The sequence below is a fragment of the Sinocyclocheilus anshuiensis genome, unplaced genomic scaffold (assembly GCF_001515605.1).
Source record: "Sinocyclocheilus anshuiensis isolate Anshui unplaced genomic scaffold, SAMN03320099.WGS_v1.1 scaffold248, whole genome shotgun sequence".
NCBI lineage: Eukaryota > Metazoa > Chordata > Actinopteri > Cypriniformes > Cyprinidae > Sinocyclocheilus > Sinocyclocheilus anshuiensis.
In genome coordinates, this window is record NW_015555734.1 from 577643 (window position 1) to 603252 (window position 25610).

Here is a 25610-nt window from a genome sequence, read left to right on the forward strand (position 1 = left end):
CTCTAAGCAAGATCCCAATTCGTCGGTCATCCGACGTGACGTCTCCGTTCCCTCCTTCAGGGAACGAGTGTTACCATACGTAACCGAGACGTTTGTACTAACTTTTTCCAAAAAAGCATTATATTTTTCATGAGGTGCACTTGCTTTCACACAGCATGGTATTTAGGAGGAGGAGAGCAATAACTGCTAGTGTAAGGAGTGATTGTCAAGGATAAAGAAAATGTCAAACAGTATAGAGAAACAATTCCAAATATTTGAGTGTTTGATCAGCTCTCATGAAAGCTACTCTGAGATAAGCCAAAAGACTAGAAATCTGTGTACTGAACTTTAGGGAGCTGGATGAAAATCAAGAAAGCCAGCACTCAGCTCTGTAGTCAGCATCCAATCACTGCAGTCATTCACCACAGACACACCATTAATCACACGCACGCACACACACAAAATCATGGTTTTGTTCACCAATGATGAATTTATTTACGCAAAAAATACAGTAAAACCAATAATATTGTGAAATATTACAATTCAAAATAACTATTTAATTTTATTATTTTCTATTTTAATACTTTGATCAATTTCATCTTTGCTGAATAAAAATATTAACTTCTTTTTTTTTTTTTTTTATCAGATTGACTGCAAACTTTTGAACGGTACTATGTGCAAAAAATTATGTACAATTCTAACTTCCTTTGATCAGTCAGGTGTGGTTCTCCATGGTCAAGAAGGTAGAGTTTGACCACCTGCTGTTTCAGACCTGTTTTTGCTGTGCCGTGTCCTGCTGCAGAACAACTCTCATTAGCGGAGCTGTCCACCAATCCGTGGTGCTGAAACCTATATGCAGGAGATCGTCTCACTTTATAAACTTTGCTGGAACTTTCCCTCAAATGAGGCGTGTTCTCCTTTACTAACTCTCTCAGATGTTCTCTCCCTCTTCTCACATTTTGCTCAGTGACCTAAATGGCACTTGAAAAGATAATGGAAATTCCTTTTCCCAGTCCCATCTCCCTTATCCATCTCCTTTATAGCTTGACCCCCCAATGATTCTCCACGAGAATTACAACTGTGGAGAGGTCAATATTCTGTACAGTTAGGGGCGACGAGTCAACACAGAGTTTGAATTAAACTTTACGCCATGAAAGATCTTAACCGTGCTAGATCAAGTTGCAGCAAAGTTAGCCTATAGTGCCACAAAAACAGCAGATTCCCACATCAGAAGAGTGGCCGTGTTTTAATTCACTCCTGTGATTCCTCACCATATGATTTTGCACATCAGGAATCACTGTAGTATAAGACAAAGGGGGTTCCAGTACAGGGACATGCATTTAAAAAGGACACTTTGAGCAAGACATGTCCTTGCAACAGATAACACAAGCAGCAGAGCTGCATCATTCAACTTCACTTACCCAGAGGAATATGATCAGCCTGCAGTCTAACAGCACAGAGGTAATACATTTTTCCCTTATATTTTTATAGCGCAAGAGCAATATAGGTAGCTTTATGAAATAACAGCCTCGCTGGGACACAAATAAGACAAGTGTATGTTGCCCTCTTTATGCACTCTGATTCAGAGAAGAGAGTGGAGCTAAACTGTTCTAGAAGACAGGAAGATGATGATGGCAGAGTGAGCTCGCTCTTGTGTTGTTATATTAACATTAGTTATGGATGTCTGTGTGCTGTGGTTATGTTTACTCACTGTCTCTTCTGTGCGGTCTGCACTGACATATGTCACTTTGTACTGCTCCACGTCTGAGTCCAGCGCCTCCCAGTTCACTTGCATACTGAAGGGGGTCTCCTCATCCACCCACAGGTTACTCACTCCCAGATGAACAACTAGATGATACAGATCAACTTAATCTACCCATCAATCCATCCATCAATCCAATGTTCAAATCTCAGTAGGATAAAGTCATATTTTTCTTACATGCTGTAGTGGAGGGGAAAGTGGTGGGAACTTCTGTGGTCCAGCCCACTGCAATACAAAAAAAAGCAAAGCAACACAAAACAAAAAAGCAAAGCAAAACAAAATCAAAGCACAAAAACAAAGTAAAGCAAAAAAACAAACAAAAAATCAAAATCAAAATCAAAGCAAAAAGCAAAATAAAGCAAAAAAAAAAAAAAATCAACAACAAAGGGACAAAAAACAAACAAACAAAAAACAAAAACAAAGCAAAGCAAAACAAAAAAACAATTAGTCAGTTTGATATGATGTGAATTAGCTGGTTGGCGTTAAACATTTAAACAACATTACTGCAGGTCTTACATGTATTCTCGAGCACAACCACAACGCTGCTCTCCGTTTCGTCTTTATAGATGGCTGACAGTGACACCTTATACTCTGTAAAAGGACTCAGGTTTTGAATCACATATGAGTCCACAGCTCCATCCAGCATCATCTATACAACACACAAACACGAAAGCACCCAGTTACAGTATAAACCAGAGTTATAATAACATTTGAATAGTGCTGAGATTAGGTAAGCCTGATTAAACCTCTTGTTTGGTAATCATCAACACGTTGTTAGAGAGTTAATTCAAATCAGATATTTTGGAATGCATGGGACAACACCACTTTTTAAAAATAGCTTGTAAATTATGTTACAGACCAGACAAACCACACTTGACAGCAAAGAAGATACTTTACAGTCAGTTGAAAAGATTTATCGCCAAGTGTCGGAAGGTGATGAACCTTCTGGAGCAAGGCCACATCTATTTCAGCCAAGATCCAAGAGTGATGGTTCTGATGAAGAGGCCCACCACAGTCATCATCGAGAGGATGCTGAGGTGTAGACTGGCAAATCATTTTCTTATGATTTTATGTCGTAACTACAGTCTGCTTGACAGATGGCATTTATAAATGGAGAGGGGATATTTTTACTAAATTTTTGTTCGTCATTGTGCAGAACATAAGTCAACAGTATTTTCTGTCCAGAAAAAGTGATAGTAGCTGCAACAGATTCAGTAACATCACGTTTTCTCTGGTATAAATGTTGGTGGCTGCTCAGCAAAGCACCTACGCCATGCCAACAATAAGGCTGCATGTCCATCAAAGCGTTTTTAGCCAGCTGAAAATGCCAGGCGCTCTGCTGAAAACGTCCAGCTGTGAGCGCTTGAGAGCGTTTCTGCAGAGCAGCGTTTTTTTTTTTGAGACACTGTGGTTGCTATGATACTGAATAACAGCAGAAGTAATGTGGCAGACGCATCTTGAATGAAATATTGTAAGAATTATTGTTCATATGAATATTCGTAGCAGTTCGGGAATCCTTTCTAGTACAGACATGAATACTCAGAGACAAGCAATATTAAAGGGGTCATATGATGCGATTTCATTTTTTCCTTTCTCTTTGGAGTGTTACAAGCTCTTGGTGCATAAAGAAGATCTGTAAATCTGTAAAGACTAAAGTCTCAAATCCAAAGCGATATTCTTTATACCGCTTCGTCATGCCTAGAGCTGATCTGTGCTGGTCGCTGAGGGAATACTTCAACTTAGTGCTGTGGATCGCCGGCACATTTTATGGAGGACTGTTTCAAATGCCGGCAGTTCTGACTCACGTAAGTACGTTTTCTTCTATCATTTGCCACTGATGATTCAAACGCGAGTTTTGGGCAGTGTGGAGTAGCACTTGTTGTTTGTCATTTCTCTGATCACAAATGCAGACAGGGTTTTCTGTTTACGCGGCACGATGCAATGCAACGCGTAAAAAGACAGTACAAGTCATTATAATCAGTAATTATGTCCCCACTGGATGCAACAAATGCCTCGTTTGTAATGGGTTTTAATGTTTTTGTGTCGTCGCTCCGGCCGGGACACGGCATCAACAGTATGGTGAGGGGCGTAACATTTCCGTCACACGCTTGAGGTATTCGGCCAATCACAACGCACTGGATAGCTGGCCAATCACAGCACACCTCGCTTTTTCAGACCAATGAGCTTTGTAAAAATCGACGCGTTTCAAAAAGGCGGGGCATAGAGGAGAAACAATAATGTACAGTATGTGGAAAATAATGTGTTTTTTTTACTTTAAATCGCATAAACACATTTCATTACACCAAATACACAAAATAATGTTCTTTTTAGCAGCATCATATGACCCCTTTAACATCTCCTCCATTGTTGTTTAGTCGTAGTACAAGCAGAATGTGTGACAGTTGGTCGGAGTGGCATTTGTCCCGCCCCTCCTCCACTCTGATTGGACGGCTGACTCAAAAGTGATAGTGATAAGCGCTGCATTTTATCCAAAGTTGAACATTCTTCAACTCTCGGCACCGAGAAAAAAACGTGGCGTTCCCTTTGAAAACAATTGAAAAAATACGCTAACCTCGGGAATAAACACTTTGGTGGACACGGGGCCTAAGAACATGCATTTAAAAGCAAGCCTGCTATCAGGAGATCTTTGGATCTCAGTCAGCTCTGAGCCGTCCCAGCAAACCCCTTTGAGTGAATATGTGTTTCTGGACTGACTCCTCTGCTCTAGGACATGAAGCTCAAGCCACATTCCAGTTTGCCTCGCAGCATTTTATTATTTTCTGCTCTGGTGGCTCTTGGTAAACATATCGACCTGCAGTGCTATCTATAAAAAACAGCTGCACTGACTCCTGGCCAGTAATAAAAACTTTCTCCGTCACACAAGCTTGTGTTTGTGGTCACGTGTGTTAGGGATAGAGGTGATGGGACGTGTTCAGTATGCTGCTGGTTGTTTTTGTGTTTGTGAGTGCCAGTGACTGGTCATTTCTAATAGAGAATAACAGTTGGCCCCAGGCTCTGGGTTAGGAGAAAGTATTGATTGACTCATAAATCATTTTCAAGAACCTCATAAAATTCATATTTCACTTTCTATTTTTCAACATATATATAGTTTGTTGAAACTAACATCTAGCAATGGATGTTGAAAACAGCAAGTAAGTCACAATTGAGAAACACTGTAGAAAAGTCAAAGAGAAACAAGAGAATTCAAGGGTTCAGGGTTTGGCTGGTTAGCATGTGCCCCTGCTGCTGGAAGATGGCAAGACTCCACCATCCTACTGCCAAAAAGCATTGGTCTCCACTGACAGACAAAATGCTTTTGCAAGCCACATCAAAAATATTTCATTATGTTATAGTAAATGTTTTGCCAGTGACCAACAGATTTATATATGTATTTCTTTTTTTAAGAGTTCTTATAAGCATGAAACAGACTTATTATACATTTTTATATTATATTATATTATATTATATTATATTATATTATAGCTCAAAAAGTTTTTTAATGTTTGTTTAAGAAGCCTTTTATGCTGACCGAGTCTGCATTTAATACAGAAATATTGAAGTACAGTAATATTATGAATTATTATTAAAATTTAAAAGAAATGTTTTCTATTTTAGTATATTTTAAAATGTAATTTATGCCTGGGAAGGAAAAAATAATAATATACTGATTTGGCAATCAAGCATCATTTCTTTTTTTTTATTAATGCTGAAAGCAGATATATTCAGGATTATTTGATAAATAGAATGTTCAAATAAAACAGCATTTATTTTAAATATATTTTATAATAATGTTAAAGTTTTTAATGTCACTTTTGATCAATTAAATACATCCTTGCTGAATAAGTAATAATTTAAAAAGAAAATCTAACTGACCCCAAACTTTTGTTTTATATTATATTATAAATAAATTTAAAAAATAAAGAAATAAAATAAAATAAAAAAGCAAAGCCAAGTACCCTCTAGCTGTAGCACATCACTAATCATTGTACTGGTAATTGACTGACCTCTCTCTCTTCTCCTCCTTCAGTGGGTGACCAGTTCATCTTATAGAGCACCATATCCCTGGCAGGATGTGACCAGCTGACCCGGAAACTCTCTGAGGTCACCTCTGATGTCATCAGGCTGAACGGGGCCGGCACAAGCTCTGAATGAGATAGAATCAGACACGGTTATGCAAACGAAGATCCTTGACTAAACTATAATTAGTTTGATCACAACAATGGACAATAATGTTTAAAATTGTTTACATACTAAAACAGTAGTTAACTGTTAATAGTAATAATAATCATTTCAGTATTTTATCTTGTGTTCCAGTAAAATATGTAAAAATCCTTGCAACAATATAGATATACTTGAAAATTTGTGTAAAATAGTAAAGGTTGTTTTCATAGAATATATTTGGAATTAAATATATTTTTATTACTCCAATGTGGCATTCATTTCGGTCTGTTCCTTTGACCATTTCTCCTTTTGTGTTCGACAGATGAAAGCTATTAGGCTTTGACATGACATGAAGTCGAGTAAATGATGACATAATGTTCATTTTTGGGTGAACTAATCTTTTAAACTATTTAATGTGATTTGGTGAATGAATTCCTGAACATTCTCATTTCCACTTTCCACAGAGCAACCAGCATTTACCATGACAATCACTTTTAAATTCAAATGTATTCCCTAGAAATTTCACCACATAACCTGATTGCTACAATGACAATGTCAGGACACCCACAGAACAATGAAACTCAGGAAATGAAGGCCCAGATCTATTATAGATTCCAGCAGCCAATCAGTGATTACTGAATGTAACAGCCTGCCTAGAAAGTGATGCTTTGTCCAGGACAGAGAAAGCATCCATTCCTGCTTTCCAGCTGGAGTAAATTGCAGACTCTGTGTGCAGCGGATATTGTAAATTCTGTTGGAGGAGGAAAATACGACAAAATATGCACATACATGTACATGTTAAATCAGCATTGCGGCAAGCAGACAATATTTGTTTTTGCCGGGCTCATGATAATGAATACCAATGGGCCCTGTCTGTTCTGTGCTTGGAAAAATAATTTGCAGAAATCCACACCCACCGCCCAACATATGCTGGCATTAGGGCTGTGCAAATAATCAAATGTGATTGTCTGGTTCTGTGATTAGTAGTAAATCTCCAGCACATGCTTTCAGATGGAGCGGCATTTACTACACACAGCCATAGTTCACTGACAAGCTACATAACCGCAGGCGATTCATTGCCGATAATGAACGCGATATTGCGTAGCTTGTCAGTGAACAACGGCTCTGTGTAGTAAATGCCACTCCATCTGAAAGCATGTGCTGGAGATTTACTACTAATCACAGAACCGGCTTTACTGACGAGATGCACATGACAATTGCATTTGATTATTTGCACAGGCCTAGCTAGCATTCTTAATACAACCAACAAAACAGTATAACTGAATTCACCCGTTTAAACATTTTTAAGTAGTTCATTGGCAAGGATCAAACAGTCTCACTTGTTGTGAATCCACCACTGAGTGCCTCTGATTGGCCGGCATCGTAGAGAGCAAAAACTGCAACGGTGTACTCTGTTAAGGGTGACAGGTTCTTCAGGTACACATTGGTGACTGGACCCAAATCCACCTGGAGAGAAGAAAAATAATGCATACTGCATTTATCTTCATTCAATTATTTATAAAGTAATTAAAGTGATCAATAATATTTGGATTAATAATTACAATTTAAATAATTTGGATATTCGTATAATTACAATAACAACACAACCCTGCATCTTGAAAAAAAAAATCAGTTGATTTACAAAAAGGCCTAATATTACTTAATTTGATGATGCTGAGTTAAAAAATATAAAAAAGATTTTTCAAATGACATATGTAAGTATCAGCTTTAATTTACTTATTAAAGGGGTCCTATTATGCTCTTTTACAAAGTCTTGGTTTTGTTTTGGTGGTGTACTAGAACAGGCTCTCATACTAGGTTGAAATGAATAAACACATTATTTTTCACATATTTTACATTATTACAACACCTCTCTCCCCAGTCTGGCATGAACGGCTCGAATAGTTTGAAGTGGATTTGAGCTTTGTAACTGCAGATCTTTTTTATGCTCAAACAGCAACATTACAGACTAACTAAAGTTGAAAAAAGTGAAAAAGCATAATAGGACCTCTGTAAAATAGCAAAAGCAGTCAAAAGGCAAATGGCAAAAAGAAATATTCAAAATGTATCATTTAACTTAAAATTTGCACAACAGTGGGAAAATATGTTAAATACTCCATTTAATGTCAAAGAACTTTAGATTTAAAAAAAATGTTTTTTTCGCAAGATCTGTAATTTTCTGTCACTGTTTGGATGTTGTAAAACACCTACAGATGTAGCAGAAAACATCTGTCATGTTTACATTTTTCTCTGTCGCTGGCCATAATTCTAACCTTGAAATCAGGATTAGGCATATTATAATGTCATATACTGTATGTAAAAATTGGTTAAGAATTGAACAAATACGCCTAGTTATAACCTGGCTCAGAGGAAGATAAGAATCATGCTGTAATTTTTCTGGTGATTAAGGGATAATACAAGACTTCTTAAAGGGGTCATATGATGCTTTTTTAAAGATCATTATTTTGTGTATTTGGTGTAACAGAATATGCTGACTTACCCTCTCCTCGGGATCACAGAGTGTCTTCTGAGGGCTTCTCAGGGCTGTCTCCTTGATGCTCTTTGCAAACAGTCTCATGCCCTCTCGATGAATGTGGATGTGGTCATACAGATGCTCATGGGTGATGCGCTGATGGTCAGCTATGTGGACATTCGTCATTGAAGCACAGATTCCAGCTATCTCCGCATTGATTGATTTATGGTTTTTTGTGGCACGTCTCTGCGAGGTAGAAGGGTCGAGATGATGATTTTGGCTCTGGGGTAGATCCTGCTAGCTGTTCTCACCACGTTGGGCAGGGCTTTAGTGACATCTGTCTTTCTAGCACTGAGGTCGTTTGTTCCGGTGTGAAGAATGATGTGTGACGGTGCAAGAGAAAGGAAAACTTGAAATCGCATCATATGACCCCTTTAACCTCACAAATGGTTGTCAAAAGCAAATGGTTGTCAAAATGCACATCATATTTTGTGAGACAGTATGATGTGCTAGAGCAAAAAGGCACTATTTTTGGAATCAGCACCCCAAAATTAGTAGGAAACAAGCATTGGATTTCATTCAGCAAACATAATGCAGGAACTTGTAATTATTTATACTTAAATTAAAGTACTAATTTACTAATATATATTTGAATAATTTTATGTACTATTTATCTGATTAACAGAGTGTGAGAGTGAATGAGTACATGTTTGTTTAATAGAGAAACGAGTGCGTGTCATGTAGTGATCACCTCACTGGTCTGGACACCATCTGTCTTCATATACATGACACGGTAGCCCTTAACCTTACTGGACGCTGCGTCCCAGTTGAGTCGCACAGAGCTGTGGTCAACTTCAGTGACCCGCAGGTTACGTGGAGGTCTCAGGGACACTGCAGGAAGACAGGGACTAATGATCAGTCACTGACACTTATTGAATATTAAGTGACATTGTTGCAACATTGAAGTCACAATGATTTTAATGCACTTTTTAACACAGTTCATTAATTTTCCAAAAAACACATTGCATCCTTGTCTTGCAATTTGCAACTCATGAGAATGAGAGCGTTAAGACAAGGTAACATCTTTAATTTAAATCTGCAGCTGGTAATTTTTATTCATTTTAATGAAACTGTTCAAATAGCCAGTTTCAGTGAGTTATATTTTTCATATAGTACACTGTCATTCAAGTTTAAGGAGAGTAGGATTTTTTCCCCTTTTATTCAGCAAGGACAGATTCAACTGGAGAAATTAATGCTGAAAATTCAGCTTTGCCATCACATCAATTATACTTTACTGTTATTTAAAACTGCACTGATATTTCACAATATTACTGTTTTTACTGCATTTTGACCAAATAAAAATAGGCTTTGTGAGCATAAAATATTTACTGTATTTCAAAGATGTCAAATAACTCTAAACACCCCAAATGTTTTAACAATAGTGTAAATTAAAATGTTGTGTGAACATATAAAATGTACATCTTAACAGAATTTTAATATTGCATTAAACATTTTTGGTTTTACATAACTTGGTTGAAACCAGGTTTGATTTCATTGGGGAAAAAAAAAAGCCATTTGAGATATAGTTCAAATATTATTTAAAAACTGAAAATATTGAACTATTTTATCTACACAGCCCAGCCCTATTACTTGGAGCACATTTAAACACATTATTGTGTTTATTAATGTGCATTATTCTGAATTGAATTCAAAACAGAACCATTAAACACTGGACATTGTACAAATAAGAGTTGGAAAGAAAACTGATTGCATGTTTAAATTTAAAACAGAATGGCCTGGACACTCACTGGTGGTCTCCTGAACAGTAGCGGGATCACTGGCCTCCTCTCCGAACATAGCATAGACCGTAACGGTGTACTCTGAGTCAGGAATCAATCCAGTCAGTTCCACATCAGTCACCGACTCATCCACCTTTAGCTGTATCCCAAAAACAATGGCAACACCTTTAGAGCAGCATAATGGCTGCTGAAACACAGATCGAAGTGCAACCAAGGGAACTCAAACATGATGAATGCTATTCTTCTTCTACAGCTCCCATGAAAAGAGTGTAACAGCAAAGCTACTATTTTGGTGGAAGTGTCATAATGCCGGCGCGGGCTTAACGTTTACTCAAACACAGACAGGCACACTCACAAAGACAATTTGCAGCCTCACCTCTCTTTCATCTGTAGTCTCACTGCTCAGTGGAGCGTAAAGGATCATGTACCCAGAAGCCCCTTCTGCATCCCTCCAGCGGGCTCTCATGCTGTTGTCTGTCACATCGTACACCTTGAGATCACTCACTGTTGGCAGAGCCACTGAGATACACACATAAATACAAATTAGACATCCATACTTAACACAGACAGACAGTGTTTTTTTGTGTTTGCATGTGAGTGAGTGTGTACATTGCAATCATTTTATAAATCCATATTTTTGTCTTATTTTACAGTAAAAGTACAGAAAACAAGATAAATGCATGTGAGAAAAATGTATAATAATAATTTATAATTCTTAATTATTGTCAGGGGGAAAAATCTAAGATTTAAGATTTAAATTTGTAATTAATTTATATGTAAGTGCAAGCAAAGTTGTATAAGATATTAAGACTACAAGAATGTAATTAAACAATATATATTTAATTTAAAATTGAAACATTTTTAATAAGGAAATGCATTTTTAATACAATTTTAATATTTTTTAAAGAATAATTTATAATTCATAATATTTTTAATAAAAATAATGCTTTAGAAAGTGTTAATAAATGTTAAAGTTAAAATGTAAAAACATTTACATTACATTTCATTTACATTATTACATTTTTATTTGGTCTGTTTTAAATCCAAATTACATCTCAGAAAACACGTTTTAATATCTAACACAATTTAGCTTCTCATTTAAATCTTGTTTTACTGGAAAAATACTGATTATGAAAACTATTTGTTTGCAGTGTATGTGTACAGTATCTTGAGTGTTTTTTTGTTTTTTTTTTCCGTTTTGGATGTGTGTGTAAAAGATTTGCAAAGATCAGAAGTGTGTTCTGAGTTGGATTCTGGGAAGAGTGTGACTTTGATGGAGTGTGAGATAAGCAGAAAATGTTTTAATTCTGGAACAAGCACACATGAATAGTCTTTAGCATAACTCTAAATTCCACCAGAAACCTAAAAGACTTTAAACATCCTAATCAACCACTAAATACTGCAGACTTCAGTCCTGTGTTCTTGAGTTGACTGACATGCGTCTGCTCTAAAGTAGTGGTTAGGAAATAAACATATTGCATATTAGAAGGTGATGAAAGAATTACAGTAAAGGGCATTTAGGAAAAAGAAATAGGCATGTAGTTTGTGGGTAATTACTGTTTTACAGTGAAATGGTGTTGAAGGACACGAGGCTGTAACGCATGTGATATGAAATGTTCTGTAGTCAATGTTGGTTGTGGCAAGTTTAGAGTATGACTCACGCGTGATCTCGCTGCCTCTCAGAGCGTCACTTGCTGCGCTGCGGTACACAGCGAACACAGCAATCTCGTATTCAGTCAGAGAGTTCAAATTCTGCAAGACGACTGATTTCTTCGTGCCGCCCACCACAATCTGTACAGCATAAAAACAGTGGTTTGTGATGCCTAGCACAGCAGTTTGGAGAATGCTATGGAGAAATAAGACCAAAAAAAACTCTGCAGTGTTTAATAATGTGGCACATATTGTGCAGCAAATAATATTTATAGTACAAAAATAGAAAATAGAATAGAAAATAGAAAAATAGGAAATAGAACAAAAGATAAAAGAGGCACTAAAAAGTATTTTGACATTTAAGCCACAGTTAAAAATGTAAGACTGTCATTGCTCTAGATATCAAAATATCAAACCAATCAGAGTTTATTTTAAAGAAAGAAAGCACAAGAATGACTTCTAAAACATCTGGTGAACATCAGCTGACTTATGTAGTAGGACCTCTGACAATAAGGGCATCTATTGTATCTTCCAAAAGACATTTTGGTCAAATGTGGCCATACAATGTAAGTCAGTGGGGTTGAATGTGGTTTCGGACCTCATAGACTTTCATTATATGGGTATTTTGTGTTCTACAGAAGAAAGAAATTCATACAGGTTTGGAATGATTTGAGGATAAGTAAATGATAAATGATTTTGGGTGAACTATGCCTTTAAGTGGCTTTTAGGTGGAAGGTTTGGTTTCGGATAAACTTAGTGGATGTTTTGTGGCATTGCTAATAGTTGAGTAGCATATTTGAAAGTTGCTCTGATTGGTCACCTCTTCCAGAATATCTGCCCCGGTTGGATGGTAAACAACTCGATATTTTTCCACACTGCCAGGCGTATGAGTCCAGGTCACTCGAAAACTGTGTGCAGTCACCTCAGAAGTGACCAAGTCTTGGGGTGGAGACGCCGTCTCTTCAGTGGAAGAATCTCCTGTCAATCATGAGGAAATCATGAGGCTTTAGATCCCTTCCACACATCACATACTGTATCTAAGTTTAAACAGCAATTAAAACACTCACGTTTAATTTCTTTGTCTTGTTGCTCCACTCCATCACACACCTTATTGGTCAGGCCGTCGACTATAGTGCTCATGATACTGAAGTCTGCCACATTATAAACGTGTGTTTCCTCTGGTTCAGAGGCGATGGCCTTCAGCTCGTTCTCATCAGCATTCTTCACACCTACGCACAACCATTTTCACACAGCTCATATTCCATGCTTCTGGAATATCTATAATAAATAGCTTGTGTTGATAATGTGTCTGTGTTGACAGTTTACAATCTTTTGGAAGATTTTGTAAATACTTATTAGCGATAAAATTCATAAATGACTTCTGAAAAGCTTTGTTTATTTTTCACTAGCTGGATACTTTTTCTACATACTGCATATATTAAACTGGATGAACTAGTTTACACAAAGATGCATTAAGGAATCTTCTAATACCAATGGCAAATAACTCGACTCCAGCACTTCTCAGGGTCTGAGCAGGTGGGATAACATCATCCTGGGATTTGCCGTCAGTTATCAGAATTCCAATTTTGGGAACATTGCTACGAGCCCCAGACTCAGGTTTGAAGCTGTTCTCCAGGATGTAGGTAAGAGCAAGACCTAGACAGACCAAAACATGAAATGAAAGAGTTTCAAATACGCAAATACAAGAAAAAAAAGCAATTGTGACCTATAAAGTTGCAATTATGAGAAGTAAAAAATGAAAATTTAAAAAAAATGAAATTATGAGTAGTAGTCACAACTGTGAGATATAATTAATAAAAAAAATAAAATAAAAAAAAAGTGACGTGACCCATACTAGGAATTAGAGCTCTGCATTTAACTAAGTGCACACACACAGCAGTGAATAAAAAAATGAAATTATGAGTAGTAGTCACAACTGTGAGATATAATTAATAAAAAAAATAAAATTAAAAAAAAGTGACGTGACCCATACTAGGAATTAGAGCTCTGCATTTAACTAAGTGCACACACACAGCAGTGAACACACACACACTGTGAACACACACCCAGAGCAGTGGGCAGCCATTTATGCTGCGGCACCCGGGGAGCAGTTGGGGGTTCGGTGCCTTGCTCAAGGGCACCTCAGTCGTGGTATTGAAGGTGAAGAGAGCGCTTTACATTCACTGCCCCCACCTACAATCCCTGCCAGTATGAGACTCGAACCCGCAACCTTTGGGTTACAAGTCCAACTCTCTAACCATTAGGCCACGACTTCCCTTAATTCCCTAATGTCAGAACTCCAAGAAATAAAGTCGCAATTGTGAGAAATAAAACTGCAATTATCAGAAAGTAAGTCACAATTGCACAGTTGCAATTTCAAAAAATGAAGTCACGATTATAGTACAAGAAATAAAATCGCAAAAAAAAAAAGTTTACATTTTAACAGACACATTTATGAGAAATAAAACTGTAATTATGAGAGTCACAATTGTGAGATACAAAATCGCAATTACAAGAAATAAAGTCGCAATTATGAGAAAGTATTTTGAGATATACAATCACAATTACAAAAAATGGTCATAATTACAAAAAATAAAGTCACAATTGTGAGTAATATAATACAAACATTTTACAAAATCACAATTACGAGAAAGCAAGTCACAATTGTGAGAAATAAAATCGCAATAACAAGAAAGCAAATCAAATTGTGAGACATTAAGTCACAATTACGAGAAATAAATGCACAATTGTGAGAAATAAAATCGCAATTACGAGAAAGCAAATCAAATTGTGAGACATTAAGTCACAATTACGAGAAATAAATGCACAATTGTGAGAAATAAAATCGCAATTACGAGAAAGCAAATCAAATTGTGAGACATTAAGTCACAATTACGAGAAATAAATGCACAATTGTGAGAAATAAAATCGCAATTACGAGAAAGCAAATCAAATTGTGAGACATTAAGTCACAATTACGAGAAATAAAGTCACAATTGTGAGAAATAAAATCACAATTATGAGAAAGCAAATCCCAGTTGTGAGACATAAAAGCACAATTATGTGAAATAAAGTCACAATTGTGAGAAATACAATCACAATTACGAGAAAGTAATTCACAATTTTGAGATACAAAATCAATTATGAGAACACAAGTCACAATTTTGAGAAATAAAACTGCAATTATGGGAAAGTAAGTCACAACTGTGAGACATAAAGGTGCAATTATGATATATGAATTTGCACTGCTACAATAAATAGCACCTATAATGCCTGATCATGTTAGACTGGGTGGTTAGCGAATAAAATGCAGGTTCTGCACTGAAAAACTGCACACTAAAGTGAAATACCAATTTAGTTTTTATTGTTATGCCTTACAGTAAATGATTTTTTGTACTTTAGATTTGTACTTTTGTACAAGGATCAGACTGGTTATTAACACTTTGACCAGGCACAGTATATCCGTGTCTCTGGAACAATGGAAAAGGTCTGGAAAAGCACAGTACATTACCTGTGAGAGTGTTGCCTCCCTTGTATGGCAGGTTTTTGACAGCATCTATTACTGCATCTTTTGTGCTGAAGCCATTCAAGTGCCACTCAATTCGTGGATCCCCGCTGTACTGGGCCAGTCCTAAAACATAAAAAACGCATCCAGGGAACACACTGACACTTTATACATCAGATCTAAATTGAAAAGCACTTTATAGCTGTCTAAATTAATATATGATCCACTTACTATACATCTATTTTTAGGTCAGACCAATTATTACAAGTGAATAAGAATTAATTAATGGAACCCACCAATCCGGGTTTTGTCTATTCCCACATCGAAGGCACTGACCAGGTTTTCAAGGAACATGCGAACCAGACGGAAATTGATTCGCCCAATACTCCAAGATCCATCGACCAGGATGACAATATCCGCAATAGCAGAAGTTGTGCAGACAAACTGATCCACTGGATTATGAGAGATGAACAGAGAGACAGAAAAAGAAAGAATTAACGTTGTTGCACATATACAGTCCCACATGTCTATAGATCCAAAAATATTGTCCTCTGAAGAAACATACAAACCCAGCACCATATCACAAATTACACAGCCGTCTGTGAACGCAGGTACGGTTTTATTGAGCCACTCTGTCATTGCACAAAGTATCATCATAGGGCAGGGAAGAACATGTTTGATTTATGAACACAGCAGTACAATCAACCAAAGCAAAATTATTTTACTCATACAATTTTAACAGAGCAGCTCTGGGATCCACACTGGTTAGAGACAACTGATGGCATCTTGAACTCGAACAAATCATGTGTGTGTTTATGTCTCTCAGAGTGTGACGGTAACTCCTGGCAGTCCCACTGTGCAATAACTACATATCCACACACAGAGGGGGTAAAGTGATGAAGTGTCAGTACGGGCAGTAAATCTGAGGAGCGCAGGACCACAGGGCTCAGTAGTGTATCATGGGAGTCTGTTTTGTTCCTCCCTCAATCATTTATTTTCACAGAAGAACTGGCCGTCAAAGCCTTATAGCATGATGCAAGTCATAGCTATAAGAGCATTAGTGTTTGGCACCATCAACAGAGGGCTGAAATACAGAACAGGGACATTATCCAAACTCAACTAGTCCTGAACATCAATACAGAGAAATCTGTTGACACAAAAATGGCAGTGAGGAGTAGAGAATGGAGACTCTTAATCCGTGGCTAATGACATATTTCCATAATCTTAAAAGTGACTGATTTACATTTAAATGGACAGTTCACCCAAAAACTGAAAATGTTATTATTATTTACTAACACTCATGTCACTCCAAACCTGACTGTCATTCTTCCATGGAACATAAAAGGTGAAAATGTTTTCAGTGTAATGGAAGTGAATGAGGAATTTAAAAATATGAAAAAGGTTCATAAAAGTAGTCCACCGAACATATATTCCATGCGAGTCATATGATATTTCTGTGTGAGGCACAGACCAAAATGTACGTGCTAAGTGTTGGGACTGGAGTCAAACAGTTGAACTGGAGACAGAATCTCTCATTTTAAAGAACGATTCATAGAAAAGATTCACAAATTGAATATTGCTGGTATGAGTTCATGAGCGTGTCAAGAACAACTGGAATGAATGTGAAATTTTCAGTGAATAAGGATTTAAATTTAGATTTATTTTCAAGTAAATAATGATTTCAATGTTAATCTCTTGTGAAAAGATTTTCCATGAATAATGATCTAAATTTTAATCTATTCTGTGAAGATTTTAATGAGTAGTGATTTAAATTTTGGTTTATTATTCAAAGTTTTAGTGAAAAATCTTTACATTTTGATCTATTAAAGTGTTTCAGTGAATAAAGATTTAAATTTTGATCTTTTGTGTGAAGTTTTTCAATGTATAATTATACAAATGAATAATGCTTAAATTTCAATCTATTAAAGATTTTCAGTGAATAATGTTTACATTTTTAGCAATAATTCTTTCTATTTCTTACATAAAGCTATCGTATGACATTAGACAGTATGACAGCAGGCGCAATGATATGACGAAGTGCCTGAAAATAGTCCCTAGCACGCTCCCTGTGCAAGCAGGTGGTCACGTTGGTTATGTTGACGGAAGTTAGCCTATTTTCAGGCGCTGCGTTCTAGAAAATCGCAACTTTTAATTTCCCCGTTGGTCTTAGTACACGATGTAACTACAGAAGAGTCAAGTTTTAAATAGGAAAAATATCAAAACTCTTTGGTCATTTTTGAGCGAGATGCTAACGGTCTAATCAGATTCAATGATCTATGCTAAGCTGCAGCTAAAAGTGCTACCGCCAGACCCGGAGATCGGCTGAATGGATTCGAAAACGGTAAAACTCAACTGTTTAACTCTAGGGGAGTTGGAAAATGAGCCTATTTTCAAAAATAGTGGAGTGTTCCTTTAACTCCTGTGCTTCTTAATTCCACTCTACCTATTTATGTCTGTGAATAGCGGCAGCATTCGATCCACACCATTACACAAAGAGTGGCTTGTCAAGACACAGGTACCTTCTGCTGTTATCAGTGAGACATTGAGAGCCCCGGTATCACTAATCAACGTGAGCTCCTCTATCTGAGAGCACGAGGCCGATTGTATCCTGAGATTCAGGGGTGAGGATTCATCAGACCCATCAGCGATCCGGCAACATCGATTCATTAAGCCCTAAGAGCCCCGGGACTTATCTACTAAGCAACAGACACCTCGTTGCCGCTTTGGAAAACACAAAAAGGTCATGCAATTGCTATAGGATGCCATGGAAGTGCTTGCTGCAATGCAGTTGCCGTAGATTGCAGCCGTTGGGCTGCACAAGCTCTCTTTCGGTTGCGGGACGTCCTCTGGGAGCTCTCAATCAAACATATGCTGGAGGAAGAGAAGAAGAGACATGCGAATGAGATTAACACGACAGACAATGCAATCAACTCTTCGCATCCTTCGTGAATGCAAAATCAAAGCATCGGTGATATGATATATGCACTATGCATGCAGAGCTCTGATAATTATGTCTATTCTGGCTTCAGTTTTGTCGCCTGTGTGTACCGCGGCGTCTCCAAACATGTGGAATATTCACTAGAGGTGAGAGTCTGCGGGCAGGTCCCGTGGCAGGTCACGTTTATTGTTCTCATTAAATGCATATTAAGATTAACTACTGAATAGACATTCTTGCTGCTCATGTCAGAATCCTCATGTCAGGAATTTGTCAGCTATCTTCATTCCCTTGCCTCTGGGGCGTCTAGACTACTAATGTGGGGAGAAGGAGAATTCTTGCTCTTTCTAGGCATCGAATAATGAGTAGATTTTTAGCAAGCATGTCTTTTTGGCTACCTTTCAACTCACAACACATCAACTCAAGTCATTAAGGAATACAGGGATGTTGAAGGGACAAAGATATAGTAAGCCTGGGGTTAGAACAGTCTGCTCGATATCTGGAGTGGTTCTTAATATGCTGACAATATCACCAAAATAATTATGCATGTGCTACCTACTGGCAGCTATTATGAAATACATCACACCCGAAAAGGATAGGAAATTTAAGAAGTTCTTAATCTCAGGGTAAAAAGCCCATTAGATTTTATTTTCTCCTAAACCTCTAAATGGCAACAAAATCTGTCCAATATTTAAGCTTTTTAAAATGGTAAAATATTTTTGTTTTAATATAGAAAATGTTGTGTAAAATAAAATAAAATAAATTATTATATAATAATACTTTTTAGATAATACACACTTATTCAAAATTTCAAAAGTTTGGGATCAGTATATCATATTGTGAAATATTATTAATACCTCTATACATTTTAATATATAATATATCCCTATGATGTCATTTTAATATGTTGATTTGCTGCTCGAGAAACTTTTCTTATTAACATATATATGGGGAAAATCTTACATTATAAATGGATTTATTTAATCAATTCAATGCCAAAAAAGTACCCCAAACTTGGTTGTAGAATGGTAGAATATAGTATACAAGTATATATATGTTTATAAATATAATAATACACACATACAGCACATCTGCACATCTATAGCAACAGCAGACCAATTTGAGTCTAAGTCACAGATGAATAGTTTCTAAGAATCTGAGAACAATTCTGAGACTGTATCTGTATCAGTAGAATATCAACAGGAAAGAGAGGAGAGAGAAAAACAAAGAAAGAAACAAGGCCTTTAATAACTGAAGTGGGCAGTGCGATAAGGCATATAACCAGAGTAAGAGCTCATCCAGGACTCAGGGGCATGTTTAAATACCATTCAGTGCCTATTAAGGTTAACAGCTCTAACCAACTGATTTCCTCCACCTTTTCTACATCCTAAAGAATGCAGACAGGGGTTATTGAAACAATGAGAGGACAGCAGCTGATCTATGTAGAGCATTTTATTACGGCACATTGTTCCTCTTATACTTCAGCTCTTTCTCAGACTGCCGGCTACGCCAATATGCTATGGGTTGTGACATCAGCAGAAAACTCTGGGAACAACATAGCTAACTGCCAAACAATGCACAGGCTGAAGAATGGGAGCCTTTGTTCTAAAGATCACACAAAGTTAATCAGTCCACTCCATCTAAATAAACTGAAAGGACAGATAGCATGCCACAATCTGGGCTCTTCTGGGCCTTTTGGGGGACTCCAAAAAGCACACTCTTTCTGACCCGTTCCACCATCTTCCTAGAATTGGCAGGACAACCTGAAACAGGCCTTTAAGAAAATTAAGCATGTCATCTCGTCTCTTAATGGGATGTGAGGTGGCAAGAAATATAAAAAGGTGAATCAGAGTTTAAACACAGAGGGCTGTTCTAGCTAAAGAACACAGTGAGAGATGAGAGCCCAGCAGTGTGGAACAAGATTTAGATTGAGGAGACAGAAGGTGGGCAAGTTGTGACGTCACCACTACATGAATGTATTAATTTGCCTGTATTACACACTGATTTGGCACTGAGATATACAATACCAAGGCAGTCTGATACAAGGCAGATACAAATTAGGGATGCATGATGTATGTCAAAAGTTTGTTAATTTCATTTCATTTTTGAAGTAAAATTAATACTTTTAAACTGATCAAAAGTGACAGTAAATAAATGCTATTCATACTTTATGTACATCAAAGAATCCTGGGGATATATATAGAATTGTAACATTGGTCATTCATCAGTTATCAGCCATAACATTAGTTTATCAGTATCAGTCAGAATTGTAGAATGTTTTATATCACCTTTTATTCTTTTTATTTTTAATCAAATTGACGTCAATAATTTAACATCAATTTACTAGAAATAACGATCAAGATATGAGAAACAAAATGTATAAAATTACATTAAAAATGATCAATGTCACTTTTATTGATTATCTCTCCTAATAAATGTACATTTGTTTGTGAAGAAATATCAATAATAAACATTCATAATAATAAGAAATGTTTCTTTAGCACCAAATCAGTAGGATTTTTGAATGAATGATTTATGATGATTAAATGAATAATTTCTGAAGGATCATGTGACACTGATGACTGGAGTAATGACTATACTGAAAATTCAGCTTTGCCATCACAGGAATAAATTAAACTTTAAAATATATTAAAATAGAAAACTGTCATTTCAAACTGTAAAAATATTTCACAATATTATCACAGTGCTTTTACTATATTTTTTGTCAAATAAATGCAGCATTAGTGAGCATAAGAGATTTCTTTTAATAACATAAAAGAACATTTTATCAACCCCAAACTTTTGCAGTGCACTACTTTTTATAGTGGATATATATATAACAAACGAACAAACGAATAAACAACTAAACGATAGTTGCATCACATGCTGAGATCAATCATCAACATTACTTTTCTAACTTCTGGAAGTTTATTTCAGAGAAAACGTACATGAGCCTCTCTAGGGTATAATGCCCAGACGGCTAATCAATATACATACAGCAAACCATAGCCTGCATCAGAAACGTGCTTGTAATATGAGTCAGCAAAGGTACATATTTTAATTTCAGCCAACTAATTTTGGTTGAGTGGGCTAAAAGTGGAGGAACGCACCCCTGGAAGACACAAACCTACAGTGTGGAACAGAGTTTTCAGAGTGGAGAAGAGCATTTGTGATATTGATGTGTGGGAGCAATGATGCAGCCCACGTCTAGATTCCTCCAGGCAGACCAGCTGGAAAACAGTGATGATTACTATTCTTATTCTCGTAGCACTCCTGTTAGATTCTCATTCAGTGCTAAAGAGGTCAGGCTGCTCTAGACCAAACACATTCGGTCTGCACACTAAACAGCCTGTTCAACATGTTTTGTTTTTTACATTTACATAGTATTTAACTATATGGTTCATTTAAGTGCTTCACATCCACAGATGACGGATCTAAGAATACATGCTCAGTTTTTGACCAGTCGGAGACAGAATTCATGATTACTGACCAATGGTTTATGTTGAGTTCACTGTCATGTAAAAATCATCAGATGCCTCTAAGCCTCCTTCTGAGAACAGCCAAATAATGCTGTCCAATCTAATATCTTCCATACCACGTTCAAAGGATTCAGTCCTTCAAAGTAAAGGAATTTCAATCATTAGTATGGCTTACAGTCCACAGCTTCTTTACAAGCTCATTTTTTTTTTTCAAATGACCATTTTTCCAAGACATGAAGATGATTTATTGCAGGGCCTCCATTTATCTGGGAATGAAATTCACTCTGTTGTAATTCTGTCTGATATTTATTAAATTTTTTGGATGTGTCTATTATTCTCAGCAGCATTTTTACTAAAGCGCAGGCTTTGGGCTGTGTCTGGGCTGGAGGGATTGTTTTACACTCCGTCTGGGGTTTGCATGGGAAGAGGCACAGACCGAAAAGGCCTCTAGACACTTTGAACATGTCACTGCTAATTTCCAAACTGCCCTTCAGCAACACACTATATACAGCATCTGCTAACAGGGCTCTCACACAAGGAGAAGTGATGTTATGGTAAAAATAAATATAAAACAGAAACCTATGGAGTTTGGGTGATCATGGCTACAAAGCAAGCCTGTCTCAGCTTCTCGAAGCTTGCTGAAGATAGTTGCATCACATGCTGAGATCAATCATCAACATTACTTTTCTAACTTCTGGAAGTTTATTTCAGAGAAAACGTACATGAGCCTCTCTAGGGTATAATGCCCAGACGGCTAATCAATATACATCAGACATGCTTACTGGTTCTGATTTTTCAATAAATGACATCAATCACACCATATACAAATATTATAAAATGTCCAGTCACTCTATATTGTACATAATACAAATAACATAGCAAGAAAGTAAACTGTCTCTGAATCAACTCTATGCAGGCAAACTTCAAAGAGCCTACAAGTGTGCTACAAGTGTTCACTCTCAGAAAAAAAAACTACAAAAGCTGTCTCTGGGGCAGTACCCTTTCAAAAGGTACATTTAAGTACTAATATGTACCCTTTAGGGGTAAATAAAGTACATAAATAAAGTACGTTTGAAAAGGTACCACCTAAATTGCTTTAGTTTGCAGCTTTCTAAAATCTCTAAAAACTTCATTCTGACCGGTCATCTCGCAGTAAAAAAATGTTGGGCAATTTTTTATTGTTAGTTAAGTGTTTGTTCAGTGTTTTATTTTCGTACTGTTCAGTTTTTTGGGTATTTTTTTGTTTTTTTTGTGATGTTTTTGTGTCTTTTCCTTTCATTTCCTTTCGATTTATTTTGTTTTTGTCTTGTTTTCGTTTGTTCATACAATGAAAGTCATTTCTTGTTTGGACTCCACTGACTTTTAAAATATATTTATCTGCTTTCCACTGAAGAAACTCATACTGGCTTGGAACGAAATGAGGGCGAGTAAATGATGACAGAATTTCCATTTAACTATCCCTTTAAGTGCAAGATGTTGTAAGTTTGAATCTTGCTCAACTGACAACTTTTTAAAATAACAAGTAAAAAACGTTGTTCAGCAAGTGTTTATCAGTGATGGTGCTGCATTTGGTTGCATTTTATTTTATTTCACTAGAATGAACAGCGTTTGCAATCTTCGGATGAAAGATGGAGTGTGTGACAGCAATGTGCGAGGCAGTGCTCAGAATATTACCACTCTATGTAAACTGCTGGGTCTGCCAGTGACTAGTGAGGAATAGGTAATACTTAACGCAATGATCTTTGAAGTTTTTTGACTACTGGAAAGGGGAGAATTTAGAGTGAAATCACCTCAGATAACTTACTGCAGCAATGTGAAGAGAGTCATATAGTCAGATTTATAAGAGTGCTGACAGCTGAGTTAATCACAGAGTTTTACAGCAGCTGAAATGACGGCTTTAGTGTCCTACACTATGCTTGTCTAATGTCTCATATGTGCCTTATATCACTCTGTGTTCTCTTTCTTCTCACATAAAATTATTTCAAATCAATATTTAATGTCTGTCTGTCTATCTATCTATCTATATCTATCTATCTATATGGTAAGTAGCTCTGAATTAAGATGGACAATATACACTCAGCTGGTCATTAGAGCAAGCTTCACCCTTCAGAATAATACAAGATTTGTCTACTCATGAAGGTACATTTATGAAAGTAAAGTTAGGACTTTTTAATAACTTCTTTTCAGACCATGTAAATAAAATTTAAGGAACAATATGCATGCTAATAAGCAACTAGTTAATAGTGAGAATTGGTCCCTAAACTAAAGTGTTACCATTAATTTAGTCTCGCATAGCCAGACCTTCAGATCGAAGGCAGAAGGTCTGGGAACCATCTACAGAAGCAAAAGAAGCAACCAATCACGTTTGGTTTTGTGATACGTCATATTTAGGGCCGTGGAAATGTCCCCACAATAACAGACCAGTGTGTAAAACTCTTGGACGCATCTTAAAGAGTAAATGCTGTGAACTTTACATATTTCACATACTTTTGAAAATCCAGCATTTAGTTGATCCTGATAAGCGCTCATTGTCACAGTTGTAAACATGATGGCTTTCTTCTTCCATGAGGAGGTCATGACTTCATGAATTTAAGATTTCTGCTCTGATTTAAGACCTTTTTAAGGTCATAATTGGTGAAAACGCAAATTAAGACTTTTTAAGACCTTCTTAAGAGCTGCAGAAACCCTGCTACTTCATGTCGAGGTCTTGATCACCCTGTTGGGGGTCGTATTGTGATAATGACCATCTGACTGTACATTATCCATTACTTGTATCCCATTACATCATCATGTTGCAGTCATCCCAGATATCAATTTAACTGGCACTTCCCCAACAGCCATTATGTGCGATCCTCATAGGAGTTAATTAGCACTCATTTTCATTAACCTATAGGCCAGACAGGGTGCAGTCTAAAAGCGGCAACAGCTTTGAGAGATGTCGCACTTTAGCATTTAGCATTATAGTCAGAGACTTTGAAATGTGAGCATGGGAATTTTTGCCAGAGAGGAAGAGAATGTGGATGAGAAACAAAGAGCGAGAAAAGCCCACCTCAGTGTCCTCTGCCGTAATGAGTGAACTACTTTTCATGTTCAGAACCACACTACATTAGCTTCAGTGTGGTTTGATCTCTGACCTTCTTCTCGAGTGGGTGAAGGGCAGGACAGAGAATCGCTATCCCATAAGAGCCACTATTAACCAACTCTGTGTTTCATCAATTGCCAGTTAAACCAACCCACACACACCAAATCTCGTCTCTGTGCATGTGCATCATAAAAAAAACAGTCCTTGGAAAAAATGACCAGAGGCACTACTAAATCCTGAAGGAGGACAGGGCCTAAATAAACGATAACACTGAAGATTAACGTCACGATAAATTTTAGAGCCCGAACGTGCTTCCTCCCAATGGTTTGACAGATGTTATGAAAATATCAGTTTGCCCTCGTGTTGTGCCTTCCCTCAACAGCAGCTGAAATGACGGCTTTAGTGTCCTACACTATGCTTGTCTAATGTCTCATATGTGCCTTATATCACTCTGTGTTCTCTTTCTTCTCACATAAAATTATTTCAAATCAATATTTAATGTCTGTCTGTCTATCTATCTATCTATATCTATCTATCTATATGGTAAGTAGCTCTGAATTAAGATGGACAATATACACTCAGCTGGTCATTAGAGCAAGCTTCACCCTTCAGAATAATACAAGATTTGTCTACTCATGAAGGTACATTTATGAAAGTAAAGTTAGGACTTTTTAATAACTTCTTTTCAGACCATGTAAATAAAATTTAAGGAACAATATGCATGCTAATAAGCAACTAGTTAATAGTGAGAATTGGTCCCTAAACTAAAGTGTTACCATTAATTT

The 25610-nt window shown here is 36.8% G+C and overlaps 1 protein-coding gene across 1 annotated transcript in view; it reads right to left on the minus strand.

Annotated features, from left to right (window-relative positions):
• LOC107672958 (collagen alpha-1(XIV) chain-like) overlaps positions 1–25610 on the minus strand; it is a 129701-nt gene that overhangs the window by 75801 nt on the left and 28290 nt on the right. Inside the window, exons 5-18 of the mRNA XM_016466344.1 lie at positions 15626–15781; positions 15336–15455; positions 13316–13480; positions 12892–13053; positions 12645–12802; positions 11836–11965; positions 10551–10693; positions 10184–10313; positions 9127–9266; positions 7243–7369; positions 5746–5885; positions 2258–2390; positions 1919–1966; positions 1691–1827 (exon numbers count right to left, since the gene is read on the minus strand). Of these exons, the coding sequence (XP_016321830.1) occupies positions 1691–1827; positions 1919–1966; positions 2258–2390; positions 5746–5885; positions 7243–7369; positions 9127–9266; positions 10184–10313; positions 10551–10693; positions 11836–11965; positions 12645–12802; positions 12892–13053; positions 13316–13480; positions 15336–15455; positions 15626–15781 (1889 nt within the window). The remainder of the gene's footprint in view (positions 1–1690; positions 1828–1918; positions 1967–2257; positions 2391–5745; positions 5886–7242; positions 7370–9126; positions 9267–10183; positions 10314–10550; positions 10694–11835; positions 11966–12644; positions 12803–12891; positions 13054–13315; positions 13481–15335; positions 15456–15625; positions 15782–25610) is intronic.